Below are 12,926 nucleotides of genomic sequence, written 5' to 3'. Positions count from 1 at the left end.
TTTGTGCAGACATCAAGTTAGCAGTCCAACATGCAAGTCTGACATCGGAACTTTCAGGGAAACAGGACTGAAGATGGTGAGTTCAGAACCCACTAAACCAAAGGACTTGAGGGGTCCTGAAGGGAGTAAGATGATCCTCCTGTTGATAAAGGGGAGCTGGGCCTGGAATAGAGCCCCAGGGCATTTGCACATTCAGAAAGCAAGCAGGGAAAGAGCGAGCAAAGCCCACTGGAGAGGAGGAAAACCCAGATGGGGGAGTTAAGGAGTGCGAGAGGAGAGAGTGTTTCAAAAAGGGATCTGAGGACAAGGGTGGCTCAGTGGCAGAGCACGGGCCCTGAAGGACGACGAGGTTTGCTACCTTGGGAAGCTGTGGAGTCCAGTCAACAGCATAAACAGAGAAGGGAGTTTGGGGCTTTCCAACAGGAGAGTCCTCATTAACGTCCACGACGTGGTCTCCATGGAGTCAGTGGGCAGAGGCCTAATTGAAGAACGTGTGGGGACAACAGGAAGGAAAAAATGGAGGCAATGGTCACGGACATCTAACTTATTAAGTCTTGATCATTTAGACCCTGGAAAGGGGCCTGGGAACCACGCTTCAGCAAGCGTCACAGGTGCTTCTGATGTGCACATCTGCGTGAGAACCACTCCCCGAGAGTGCCCTTAGTAGTCACTAAGATAGAAAATCAGGGCCCAGAGGAGGGAAGGCGCCTACCCAAGCAAGGTCACACAGCCTTCTAGTCCTCTAGGCTCACTTAGATCCACCCCCTTGGTAAGAGGCAGACACCCAGTTCAAGGCAGCTTTGGTAACAAAGGCAGACGTCTTGGCTGGTGGGGGCCAGGAAGTCCAAGGGTGGTCCTCATTTCAGGCCACCTTGAGGAGGTGATGTTGAAGCCAGAGACTCACAAGCAGCTGTCCCTTGCTGCCTCTGCACAGGTCAGCCCTGCAGCAATCCACAGAGAGGCTGTCCCCACCTGTGCAGCCCTCACTACAGAGGGCTTCAGCCCATATCCATAATAATGTCACAGAACGGAGCCAGGGAAGCTTGGTGTTACCCAGGTCATATACCCACCTCTGGGGCTGACCAGTGCACAGGATGGGGTGCCAGGCCTGAGCAGGCCTGGGCATTAGGAAGGGTCCACTAGGCACATAGGTAGACAAGGGGCAGTGACCTAGTGGAAGAACCATGCTGGGTGGATGGACGATAGATAGATTCATAGAGATCCATAGATAGAGAGGAAGGATATTTAGCTTCACTAAAATGTCTCATGCCCTCTCCACCTCTGCCCACAACACTCTGCCTCCACTTCTCTGCCACTTAAACTCCTGCCACGTTAAACACCACGTCCCCAAATGCCAGAAAGGCTTTTCTACTCCCCACCACCACCCCATTCTGGGGGAAGGAAAGCAGCACCTCAGGGCCTAAAGTTTTAGGATCAAGTTCCTGTAGACTAGCTCAGGAGCTGTGCTCAGGGCTGGGAGACGGTGAGACACCCCCTACTTTATGTGAGTTGTTGGTCAGACATTTGCTTGGGAGCTTTCTCTTGCTCTGATCCAAGCTTATATCCGTCAACTTTGTGTCACAAAGTACCACAGCCCAGGTGACTTAAGCAATAGGAACTTCCCTTCTCACAGTTCTGGGGGATGGAGGTCTGAGATCAAGGCGCTGGCAGGGTTGGCTCTAGCTAGGGCTGGAGGGACGCAACTGCTCCAGGCCTCTCTCTCCTGGGCTTGTAGATGGCCGTCTCCTGATCACACGGTGGCGTTTTCCTACTGCGCACACGTTCTATGCCCAAATTCCCTGTTCTTATGAGGCCACCAGTCATATAGGATGGGGGTCTACCTAATAACCCCATTTTAATTTAGTTTACCTCTTTGATGACCCTGTCTCTAAATGCAGTCACATTCTGAGGTTCTGGAGGTTAAGAATTCAACAGAGGAATTGGGGGTTTCAGACCTCAGACTATGGTGCAGTCCAAGGCTGGGGACTGGGCACAGGTGAACTGAACCCCTGACTGATTCCAAGGTCTGCAGGAGGCAGGGATGGGAAGGGCGCCGTGTGGGTGTGTGCAGCGGGTGGGTTCCAAGGCTTCCAGCTCACCCACTCCCTCCTTCCTCCTTCCAGCTCCGATGCAGAATCTGACTATGGCAGCAGCGAGGCCTCCAGGGCGAAGCCCTGTGAAGCGAGAGCCTGGCAGCCAGAATCCCCGCCTCTACCGAAGCCCCTCACCCGGCACATCTCCTTGAGGGAGCCTCTGACCAGGGCAGACTCTCCACAGTGCCTGGAGGAGCTGCAAGCTGCACATGGTGAGCAGAGGGTGCACCGTGCTTCATTCTGGAACCCTGGGAGGGAGCAGGGACCCTCACGGCCTGCCTTTCCTCCTGGAGGCCAGGGGACAGTAGCACTCTCAGGGTGGGAGCTTTGAGGAGGGAGGTTCAAGTGAGGCTGGGGGCTCTGCACCAGGGCTAGCATGCTTCTCCAGCTCTGAAGTCCCAAGTGGGAAAACATCAGAGGGGCCTGGTCCCCTGTTGGATGTCACCGGCTGGCAGAGATAAGGGGGACCCAGTTCCCTCTTACCTGGAACAGCTTCTCCACTGTGACCTGTGTGGATATTGCCTCAGAGGTTCCTCCAACAACCTTTAACCCCTAAAGGAAAGGACGTGGGATCTGCTGCTGCGGGACACCATGCAGCCCTGGGCAGCACAGGGGCCATTCCTGGGGGCATGGGGCTCATGAAATTCACCCAAACTGTGCCTACACAATAATAATCTTGAGTGAGCACCTGGAATTTTCCTACCCATGGCCCCATTTTATCCTAGGTGGACCCTGTATGTAGGTAAATAATATAAATCCCAGTTTTCAGGTGAGAAAAAGACCATGAACTCTCCCCTGGTCTCCCCTCCAGAGGATTGAGAACAGGTGATGGGGGCCCACCCTCCACATTCTGGCCTACTTAGAACAAGTTGTCTTTAGCAACCCAGTTTGTTTTAATTCATAAAGGTGACCCAGAATTGAGTGTTTTGATTCAGTCAACATCAACCTGTGACCAAGTCATCTGACTTGCAGGAAGGAGAGCCAGGGAAGAAACAGGCCAACAAACTTGCCTCCTTCCTTTAGGACCAATAAACAGCCTTTTCTGCTGGACACCAAACTTGTCCTGCACCGCCCTCTGGTGGTCAAGAGTAAAATTTCCACCTGGTCCTCAGAAGCCCTGGTTTCCCAGGAAGAAGGATTGGAGCCAAAGAGAATAGATGCAGATATTTTTAACTTTGAACTTCCCCTTCCATGTGGATCTCTTTTTTTTTTTTTTTAAGAAAAATGGATGTTGTCACCAAAATACATTTTTAAAGTGCCATTTGTAGTATGAAAAGCTGAGCACAGGCATTGAACTGAGTACTGTCCTGTACCCAGAGCGTCCTGCCTTGCCTCTGGTTACCGCTAACTCCCCACCCCTTCCGTCTCCCTGAGCTCCAGCCTCCCACTTGCAGATCCAGAGCCTGCCTGTCTTTCATTTTTTTTTCCTTTCGTTTCTCCTCTCTCCTAAACTGTCATGGGATTTTAGGCCACTTATGAGAAAGACGTAATACGAAGTTATGACTCTACACATGACAAACGAAGCCTCAGAGTCGAGCATAACAAAGCCAATTTAGGAAGTAAAATGTTCCAGAGAGAGAGAACATAGTTCTAAACAGACAGTATTAAAAAGGGAACCACACAATTGTTCTCCTTGTCCAAGAGAAAAATATATACTGGTTTACATAGTTATCAAGAGTAGATGCAACTTTTCTTAATGCTGAACTCTATAGAAAGTTTCTGCTCATGTCAAATAGATGATATCAAGAACTGTTTTAGCTCATATCTTAATGAGTCCTCAGAAAATTTAGCCATAGTTTTCTTAAGGTTGTTTCTCATAGTGCCCCCTGCTGGCAGGCTAGGGTAAGACAGCGAGTCATGGACTTGGGTTTAAGAGACTAAGGTAGTTGGCCAAAGCATTTTGTTTCTGACAGTCTAACTTAACTCTAGAATAAAATACCAAGAACATAGAGGGGTGGATAGAGGAATGTTAGACAATCCTTTGTTGACTTCGTTTTCATCAATTATGGTTTCGATCACTGATAGGCCGGACTCAATGGTTAAGGTTAGCATCTCTAACGTTACTCTCAATGCTGAGATAAGAAGCTCAACACTTTCCCAGATAATGCAGGGTTGACATCATGAGTGGATGTTATTGAACTCACCTGGATTCTCCCCTGGATAAATGCCTTTAAGGCGGATTCAGAGAAGACCAGACAAGACCAGGATATTGCTTTTGAAAGATTCCTGGTGTGTGCACTCATACTCAAAGCCAAAGGGGAGAAACAAACCAAGAGCCATCTCCAGATGAATGGATAAACAAAACACAGCACATCCATTCAAAGCGATGTTATTCAACCTGAAAAGGGAACAAAAATCTGATATATAGTACAGTATGGATAAACCCTGAGGACATACACTAAGTGCAGTAAGCCAGTCATAAAAAAGGGTTTGTTTGGGGTGAGAGAAAAGTTTTGGAAATGGATAGTGGTGATGGTTGTTTGGAATGTAGATGTACTTAATGCCACTGAATTATATGCTATCAATTTTTTTTTAACTAAACAGCAAAACAGCTAGGAAGAGCTTTGGGATTGATGAACAAATAGAGGTCCTGGGAGAGTGGTGGGCCTGAGGGGGCATGTAAGCCTCATACCCCTTCCCCATCCCTTTGTTGAAGTATCACTTCCATTTGGTTGTTCCTGAGTTGTACAACACATTAGTAAACGTTTAAGAAATGGTATTTTTTATGTTATGTACATTTTGCCGCCACTTAACAAGAGATTTCCAGGATCACCTCAGCTAGTCAAGGAAGCGCTCATACCCACCAAGTTCTTTTACAGAGCCTGCCCAAGGAGATGGCGTGAAATACAACTTACATACACCCTGTGTTATGAAAACCATAGAAAACATTCCCCTAAGACATCTGTGGTATTAATCTGATTTCCATTGCTGTGACAAAATACCTGAGATAAACAACTTATAAAGAGAAAAGATTGATTTTGGCTCATGGTTTCTGAGGTGACTTGTTGCTTGGCCCTGTTGCTTTTGGTCCCGTGGTAAGGCAGAACATCATGGCGAGAACACATGGCAGAGGAAAATGCTCACCTAGTGGCAACTGGGAAGCAAAATGAAAAAGAGGAAGAAGCCTCAGTCCCAATATCTCCTTCGAGGGCACACTCCCCAGTAACCTGACCTCCTTCCATTAGGCACCATCTCCTAAACATTCCACCACCTCCCAATAGCACCACAGCCTGGGGACCAAGCCTTAAGCATATTGGACTTGGGGGGGCCATTTAAAATCCAAACTATAATAATTTAGTCCGGTGATTCATATACATTTTGTCTAGAAGGCATATATCTGGATCTTCACCATCAGAAAATCAAATTCCATGGGTCTAAAATGGGACAGTATCTGCATTTGGTGTAAGCAACCCAGGTACATGGATGCAGGTGGGCCTGACCCAGACTTTGGGAATCACAGAAAAGCGGCTTCCGGGGAGTCCACCTGGATAAATTAATTGGGAAATGCGTGCCCAAGCAACTCAACGGATGGATCTAGTGCATTGGATTTTTGGACAGAAACCAAGTTGATTTAGGAGGGCAATCTGCCCCCAAATTATTTTGGCAGAGGAAAATTGGTATTTATCCATTTTTTTCCCCTGGCAATAATTTGATATCAGGATGGTCCAATGGCATATGGAGGACACCACTAGTTTGTAACAATAAAATGAGATCATCAGCACCATATGGCAAAATTCTCACCCTCTTACTCCTTTTGCAGATCATACACTGAAATCCCCCACATTAAAGTGCTCCTCTAAAATAAGGACTATAGGCAAACATTAAACACACATAGAACATAAGCTAAAAAGAAGAGAACCAGCCATTCTTTATGCTGCTGAGAGCTACTAGAACTAATCATTGCCATCCACACTCATTGTTTCCATTGTGGTAAAAAATATGTGCATGTGTGTCTCATAAATAGTCGTGTTGGGAAATCTCTCATTAATCTTATCCCTTTCCTTTTTTATTATTTTTTTCCTTTTTAGTATTCAGTGCTAGGGATTGAACTCAAGACAATTGCTAGACAATTGCTCTACCACTGAGCGACATCCCCTGATTTTAGTCATCTCCAGTAGGTTCCATTCCACAATGTTAACAGTGGAAGAGAAGCAGTCAGAGCTTTCAGTGGTGGCTGGGAAGGTCCCCCAACAGCTCATGTGTTGAAGGAATTGCAGCAAGGTGCACAAGTGGGGCTTTAGGTAATGATGGGATCGTGATGGTTTTAACCTCATTGGTGGATTAATCCACTTGAAGACTTAATAATCCGAATGGACTGCTAGATAGGAACTGGAAGCAGATGGGGTATGTTTGGAGGAGGTAAGTCACAGGGGGTGTGCCCTTGACCTCTTTCTCTCTTTCCTGGTTGCCATGAACTGAGCAGCTTTCTTCACCGTGCCCTTCCGCCATTATGTTGCTGCTTTGCCGCCAGTTGATTATGGACTGAAACATTTGAAATCATGAGCCAAAATAAATCTCTCCTCCAAGCTGTTCTTGACAGGAAGTTTGGTCATATCAATGAAGGGCTAACCTAAGAAGTCTTATATTTTTCTTGGGTGGTCTCTTGGTTAGGGGTCTGCGGGATGCAACTGTGCTGAACTTGCTTGCTCCTCATGTAAAACATCCAATCTGGCAAACAAAAGTGGCTGCACTTTGAGTACCATCTGGTAATGGGGTGTGGGGGTTATTCACCATCCATCCACACTGGCTCCACCTCAGATCCATGGACTTGATTTTGAGGGCAAGCCCGTGGGATTGGAATCCTACTAGAGAGAGGAGACACAAAGCATTTCCAAATGGGGAAAGGGAGGGAGAGGAGCCAAGGGTCTAAGGAGCCCAAGGAACTTGACCTGAGAAAAGGAAGCCCCAAGGTAGTGGCTCACACCTGTGTTCCACAGCCTGGCTAGTAGGAAAGCACTGAGGTACAACCTGTAACTGGCAGGGAATAGAATGTCTAAGACTGGAGAGATGATGCCTGTCCATCAGCACCTGAGCAGCGATGGGCTCCAAGCTTGTTGGAACATGAATAAGGAAACTGAGGCCCACAGGTGTTATATGATTTGATTCTGTGCATGGGAGTTGTCAGTTTTTTGACTCCAGGCAATTGTGGGCAAAGCACACACATGCCCACACGCTGGCTGGGCCTTGGATCCGGGAAGGTCTATATTCAAACTTTCCCTGCCGCCGCCATCTTCCCATCCCCAAATCCTTTCCACCCCCTTCCTTTCCTCTCATGCCCACGGACCAGCTTTGTGAGTCTCTGGATGGGCATGGAGCCCATTCTTTCTCTTTGGCTGTGATGGAAATACCTGAGACGGAATCTGGGGGGTCCTCTGTGGGAACTGGGTCCACTTAGATCCCTTCTGCCCACTTTCATGCCCCAAATGTTCCAAGACCCCTTTCCTTCTGAATTCAGTGTTCATTTTTCTCAGCTGGTTCTCAAGGCCCAGCTAGGCAGTGGGTGTCCAGTGGGAAGGACACCGTGTACCGCAGACGTGTTTCCATGGGAACCATGCCACAAGAAGGGGGTCAAGGGGTCACAGCCATGGCTTGCCCAGAGGTTCTGTTAAAACTGGTTTCCTGGATCTGGGGGGCTCGGGGAGGAAAGGGAAGGCAGGGGCTAGAACTTTCTGCAGCTTCCTGGTTCCAGAGGAGCTCCAGGGTCCTCTTACATCTACGGAACATTGACCCGAGGCCTCAGCTGTAAAGGCCGGCTCTGATAGAAATGAATGAATGTAGGCGTGCTCATCCACACACGGGGAGGCATGTTTTCGTGTATGTGTTTCTACACATGCATGAAGGAGGGCCTATTAACCATCAGTGACACAGAATGATGGCTCATCCTTGGAGGCCTGCTCTGACAGGGGGCAGTGCCTGCCCTGAAGCCAGTTCTCAATGAATATTTAATGAGTGGATGAATGACAAATGGGCTGTGGGGGCAGGGAAGTGTGGTGTGGGGAAAGGAAAGTTCCCGTCAGTTAGAGCCACCTGTCTGCTAATTTGGGGTCAATGGGCTAGAGGAATATCACCTCTACACATCTGATGGACTCTTGCTCTCTTTTTCTTTCTCACCACAGCTTTGCAACGGGCCAATAGCTTCCAGGCTCCAACTCCAAGCAAACACCAGAACTGGAGAAGAAGATTCCAGTCCAGTGAGTCATATCGAAAGCTCTCTGTGGGTTGAGTGGGCTGGACTGGGCTGGGCAGGAGCTGATTCCCAGGCAGCAGCTCTCTCATTCCTTACATGGTGCCTGTCTTCTGTGCCGCGGCCTCCAGGATGTGAGGGGCAAAAAAACAACATGCAGTTGACCTGATTTCCACTGTGATCTAAAGGAAGAATTCTCCAAGGGATTCGGGACTGGCCCCTACTCTAGAATCATGGAGACTTGAGATTCCAGAATTTTACCCAGAAGTAGCCTTAGCCGTGATAGACTCCAAGCTTTTTGGAACATGAATAAGGAAACCGAGGCCCATGGATGTTATATGATTTGATTCTGTGCATGGGAGTTGTCAGCATTTTGACTCCAGGCAATTGTGGGCAGAGCAAGAAAGGAAGCAACACACACACACACACACACACACACACACACACAGTCCTACTCCTTTTTCTGTGCATCTTGGTCCCAGAGAAGAGCAGAGTTGGATGAAGGCGAGGGACCCCAGCAGGGGGCGCAGTGGCCACACACACAGTTGCATCCCAAGCTGGCCCACAATCCCAGCCACAGCAGGGACAAAGCAGGAACTCCCTTCAGAGGCCCTCAGCAAGAGGCTGGGACTCATCCATTCCATTGCTGCCTTCCTCTCCCCCTGTACCACATTCCCTCTCCAGGCTCGCCCAGGAGAGGAGGTGCAGGAAGGCCTTGGGTCTGGCAGGGTTATGAAGCATCGTACTTGGAAGGAAGCCCTAGCTCCTTCCTTCTGAGTCAATACTGACTCCTAGCCAGTGAGTCACTCTCCAGCAACCCCAAGACCCACCAGCCCTCACTGGGTCAGGCTGGGACAGGGGCCACCTTTGGAGCTAGACCAGGACTACACATTTGTGCAAGCTGCTTCATCTGGGGACAATCTAAAATGATGCTTGAATTACTGACAGTGCCCAAGGCAGTGAGAGCAAGAGGGTGGAGGGAATTAAAGCCTTCCACATGTCCTCCTCTCATTCCTGGCCCCAACCCCTCGCAGGGCACTGGGATCCCTCTCTTGGGCAGGTCTTCATGGGTGTAGAGTCCATTCCAATGCTTCTGAGTGCCACCACTAAGAGGGGCTCAGTTGTGCCCTCAGGGAGTTCCCAGCCTGGGTGAGAGCCAGGGGACTCCTGGAGGCACTCACAACAGTGTCAAGGTGCTGGAGGAGGCACAGGACAGAGAAAGGACTGATACACAGCAGCGAGGTGCCTGGCATGGACCTGGAGACTCGGTCTTCAGTAACTGAAGAGTATCAAGTGCTGGTTTTCATGTACAGAAAAGCTGGTTTGAGGGAAGCACTTGAGTTGGAATTATGAGGTGGGCGAATATATATTATATGGTCTGACCCAGAGGAGGTACCTGTTCCTTGTTTTCTCAGTGAATGGATTTTTTTTGCATGTGAAAGACTCTGGGGATAGAATCCAGGGCCTTGCACATGCTAGATAAGCACCCCACCACTGAGCCATGCCCTCAGCCCTGCTGAATGAATGAATGAACCATGGAGCTGGTGAGACTCAGTGCAAAGCACAGGGCTTCAGGTTTTCGGGCTGCAGCCCCTAGAGGGCGCTCCCAGACTTTGAGAGGAATTTGAGGCATTCATAGCCTCCAAATTCTCGGAAGCTGCACCCTGAAATCTCAGTCCTCACAAAAAAAATCCCAAGCTGAAAGCCACTAGAGCCATCTTTTTGGTAGTAGGAAAGGAACATAGGACAGTCTCCCCAGAAGAGCATCATGCCAGAATGTCCTCTAGGATTCAGAACAAAAGGTCACTCTGGTCAGAGGGCTCAAGAGGAGGTAACGTGGCTTTGGATGTCAGAAGCTGTGATTCAGGCTCTGGCTTGCTCAACGACTCCTTTTGCACAAAGGAACCCTAAGGGGCAGTAGCACCCAGGACCAAGAATCTTGCAGAGGACAAAGAAGCCAAGATTCCAGGAAAGAACCAGAGAGGAGGGTCTGAATTGGCAAATGAGGAAACGTGAAGAGTGGAGAAATCGTGGCTGGGATGGGTGCATGGCTCCCTCTGGAACGGGCCAGGGCTTCAGCCATGTCTTTACTAGACACCGTCTGAGGCATGAGAGGAGGGGACGGGGATGGAACTCATATGTAGCTAACATGAAGCATTTGTGTCCTGTACTGCTGGGCACTTTTTTGTGTCCCATTTATTCCCTCAACCATCCCCTGAAGCAGTGCTAGACCTGAGGAAGCTGAGGGTCTGGTAACCTGCTCAGTGTCCAGCAGCTGCTATGAGTGTGAAGGGGTGAGGTCCCAGACTCCTCTTGACCATGTTCTGAGTGAACTCCAAGGCACAACCAGCCTCCAGCAGGTGACATTTCCCATCGTCACTCAGCTTGGCTCTGGCTCCACTTGCCCCTTCCCAGACCGTGTCCCTCCCAGGCTGTGGCTTGAATGGCAGCCCAGGGACCAGGGCTTGGCCTACTCGGGAGCCCTGCTCCCCAACTCCTCAAGCCCTCCCCATGCTCTGTCTCTAAGACAGGGTGTGAGGACCATGAATGGAGAGAGACCCCACTGGCCAGGTGGGCTGGGAATTAGAGAAAGGAGGGGGGAGCAGCTTCCAGGTCACGACCTTGTGAACCCCAAGGCTTTTCCGCTGGGCTCATGTCCCCAGGTGTCCCTGACTGTGTGTCATAACGTCCCCTGAGACTCCATGGAGGAACAAAAAGGCAGCGTGTGGAGCCAAGACAACTTTTGAAACAAATTAAGGAGTTGGATTCAGAAGATGGCAGGGAGAGGAGAATGAGGGGGCGAGGGAGAGGGGGAGAAGGAATTTGGCAGGAATTTGGCAAGCTGAGGACAGGAAGCAAGGCAACAACTGACTCACGACTTTTGCCTTTTTAGGCTCGAACCGTCTCGTTGTGGGCTGAGGTGGGGGTGCCGGTGAAGGGAGGCAGGCCAGCCGTCTCCCCTGCACCAGCTCCTGGCAGCCCGTGGCCTGTCTCCCAACAGCTCCTTCTTGCCCACCCTCACATCAGCTCTCTCCCCTGGGGTTACCTGTTCCCTTGGAAGCTTTTTGGAAGCCTCCCCTTTGGGGGCTTGTCAACCATGTGTGTGGGGTAGCCATCTTTTCAGAACCCAAATCTGGGATACGCCATCTGACATGCTTGCGTTCGTGTGTGAGAAAGAAGGGCAGAACACTGAACGTCCAGCCCCGTGGCCACTTCCGCTGTAACAATGGGACTGGCTGGAACTCTTGGGGATGGTTAGGTATGTGTGGGTCCCTGAGGAGGAGCTTCTCATCCAGAGCTTTGAGGAAACTGGGCCTTGTATTGAGCTAAGAAGGGAGCTAAAATCCAAAGCCTGGACACCTCAGAGGGAAATCTCAATGGGTCATCTGAGCAGCCATAAGCAGGCAGCGAGACACGGGGGTGACCAGTAGGCAGCAGTCCTGGAGGGTGTCTGGGGGACACCCATATGTGCTCCCTCGGTTCATGGGAGAGCTGGGTGTGTAAGATCCCAGTACTGAGGGGCACATCGGCAGACTGCGTGGCATTCAGAAACGATTTGAGTGCAGCTTGTCTGAAATAGTTCAATACGGAGATAAAATACTTGAGATTTCAGATTTAAGACTACTATCCTCAAGGGGGAAGCGGGGGAGAGAAGCACATGTGAGCGTGCAAGAACTTGTAGGCCACAACTGTCACAATCTGCTCTCCTGAGACCAGATGATGTCAGCTGTCCACAGTGGGAATTAAGCTCCTCCCTGGGCCCAGCCATGCTCCTTTCTCACGCATCTCTGAGCAGATACACTGCTTTCCTGTTTGTTGCCTGACCAACAGAAGCTTGGCAGAGATCTCACTCTGTGTGCTTCAGATGATCTGATATGGCTGTAAACTCCCTCCCTTGTGTTCCCTTGATGGCGCAGCCTGGCCACCTGTCGGAGAGCCCCTTGGGTGCTCGTGAGAGGAAGAGCCATTTCATTAGTCGTGAACGTCTACCCTGTGTGTGCCACGGCTAATGCTTCAGCACCTCGTGGGCAGAAACCTCAGATGGTTTATTGATGAATGACTTAATGTAGCCCCAGCTCTTAACCATCAGAGCTTTAGGGAAACTTAAGGGTAGATGTCTATTTCCAATCAGCACTCTGAAAAGTCTGGGTCACCTGCCTCGGGAACAACCTCAGGAGTTTGAAACACGGTGGTCCTTTAACTTTTCATCTTGGGGTTCCCTTTGCCCCCCAGGGCTCCTCTGCCTTTCTGGGTCCCATTCCTCCAATTCCCAAGATGTGGCCACCAGGAACCTCTGAGTCAGTCTCCAACCTTTCCTCTTCTTGGCTCTGCCTGTAGAACAGGAGCCTCCCTGCAAGCCTTGTCTTTTTGCAAGCTCTTTCACAACAGCTCTGTAACAGAGAATGTTCTTTCCTCGGTAGATTTGCTGCCAGTGAACAAAAGAACCCCGTCATCTCCAAAGGAGCCTTCTCCTCTTCCTCTTTCTTCCTGGTCTTCTCCTTCATCTTCCCCACCATCTTCTTCTTCTTCAGCCAGTGTCCCTGGGCATACCCCAGATGACTCCTCCCCATCTCAGGTGAGTACAGCCGAGGGCCCCCCCCCCCCCCCCCGCACAGGCCTAGGAAGGTGAGCTCCTCCCACCTTCCACT

The 12,926-nt window shown here is 50.0% G+C and overlaps 1 protein-coding gene across 1 annotated transcript in view; it reads left to right on the top strand.

Moving 5' to 3' along the window:
* Mical2 (microtubule associated monooxygenase, calponin and LIM domain containing 2) overlaps positions 1-12,926 on the top strand; it is a 220,611-nt gene that overhangs the window by 158,015 nt on the left and 49,670 nt on the right. The window contains exons 27-29 of the mRNA XM_078046477.1: positions 2,124-2,305; positions 8,210-8,284; positions 12,699-12,853. Coding sequence (XP_077902603.1) covers positions 2,124-2,305; positions 8,210-8,284; positions 12,699-12,853 — 412 coding nt within the window. The remainder of the gene's footprint in view (positions 1-2,123; positions 2,306-8,209; positions 8,285-12,698; positions 12,854-12,926) is intronic.

The sequence above is a fragment of the Ictidomys tridecemlineatus genome, chromosome 4 (assembly GCF_052094955.1).
Source record: "Ictidomys tridecemlineatus isolate mIctTri1 chromosome 4, mIctTri1.hap1, whole genome shotgun sequence".
Classification (NCBI taxonomy): Eukaryota; Metazoa; Chordata; class Mammalia; order Rodentia; family Sciuridae; genus Ictidomys; species Ictidomys tridecemlineatus.
This window is presented reverse-complemented; position numbering and strand designations above follow the sequence as displayed.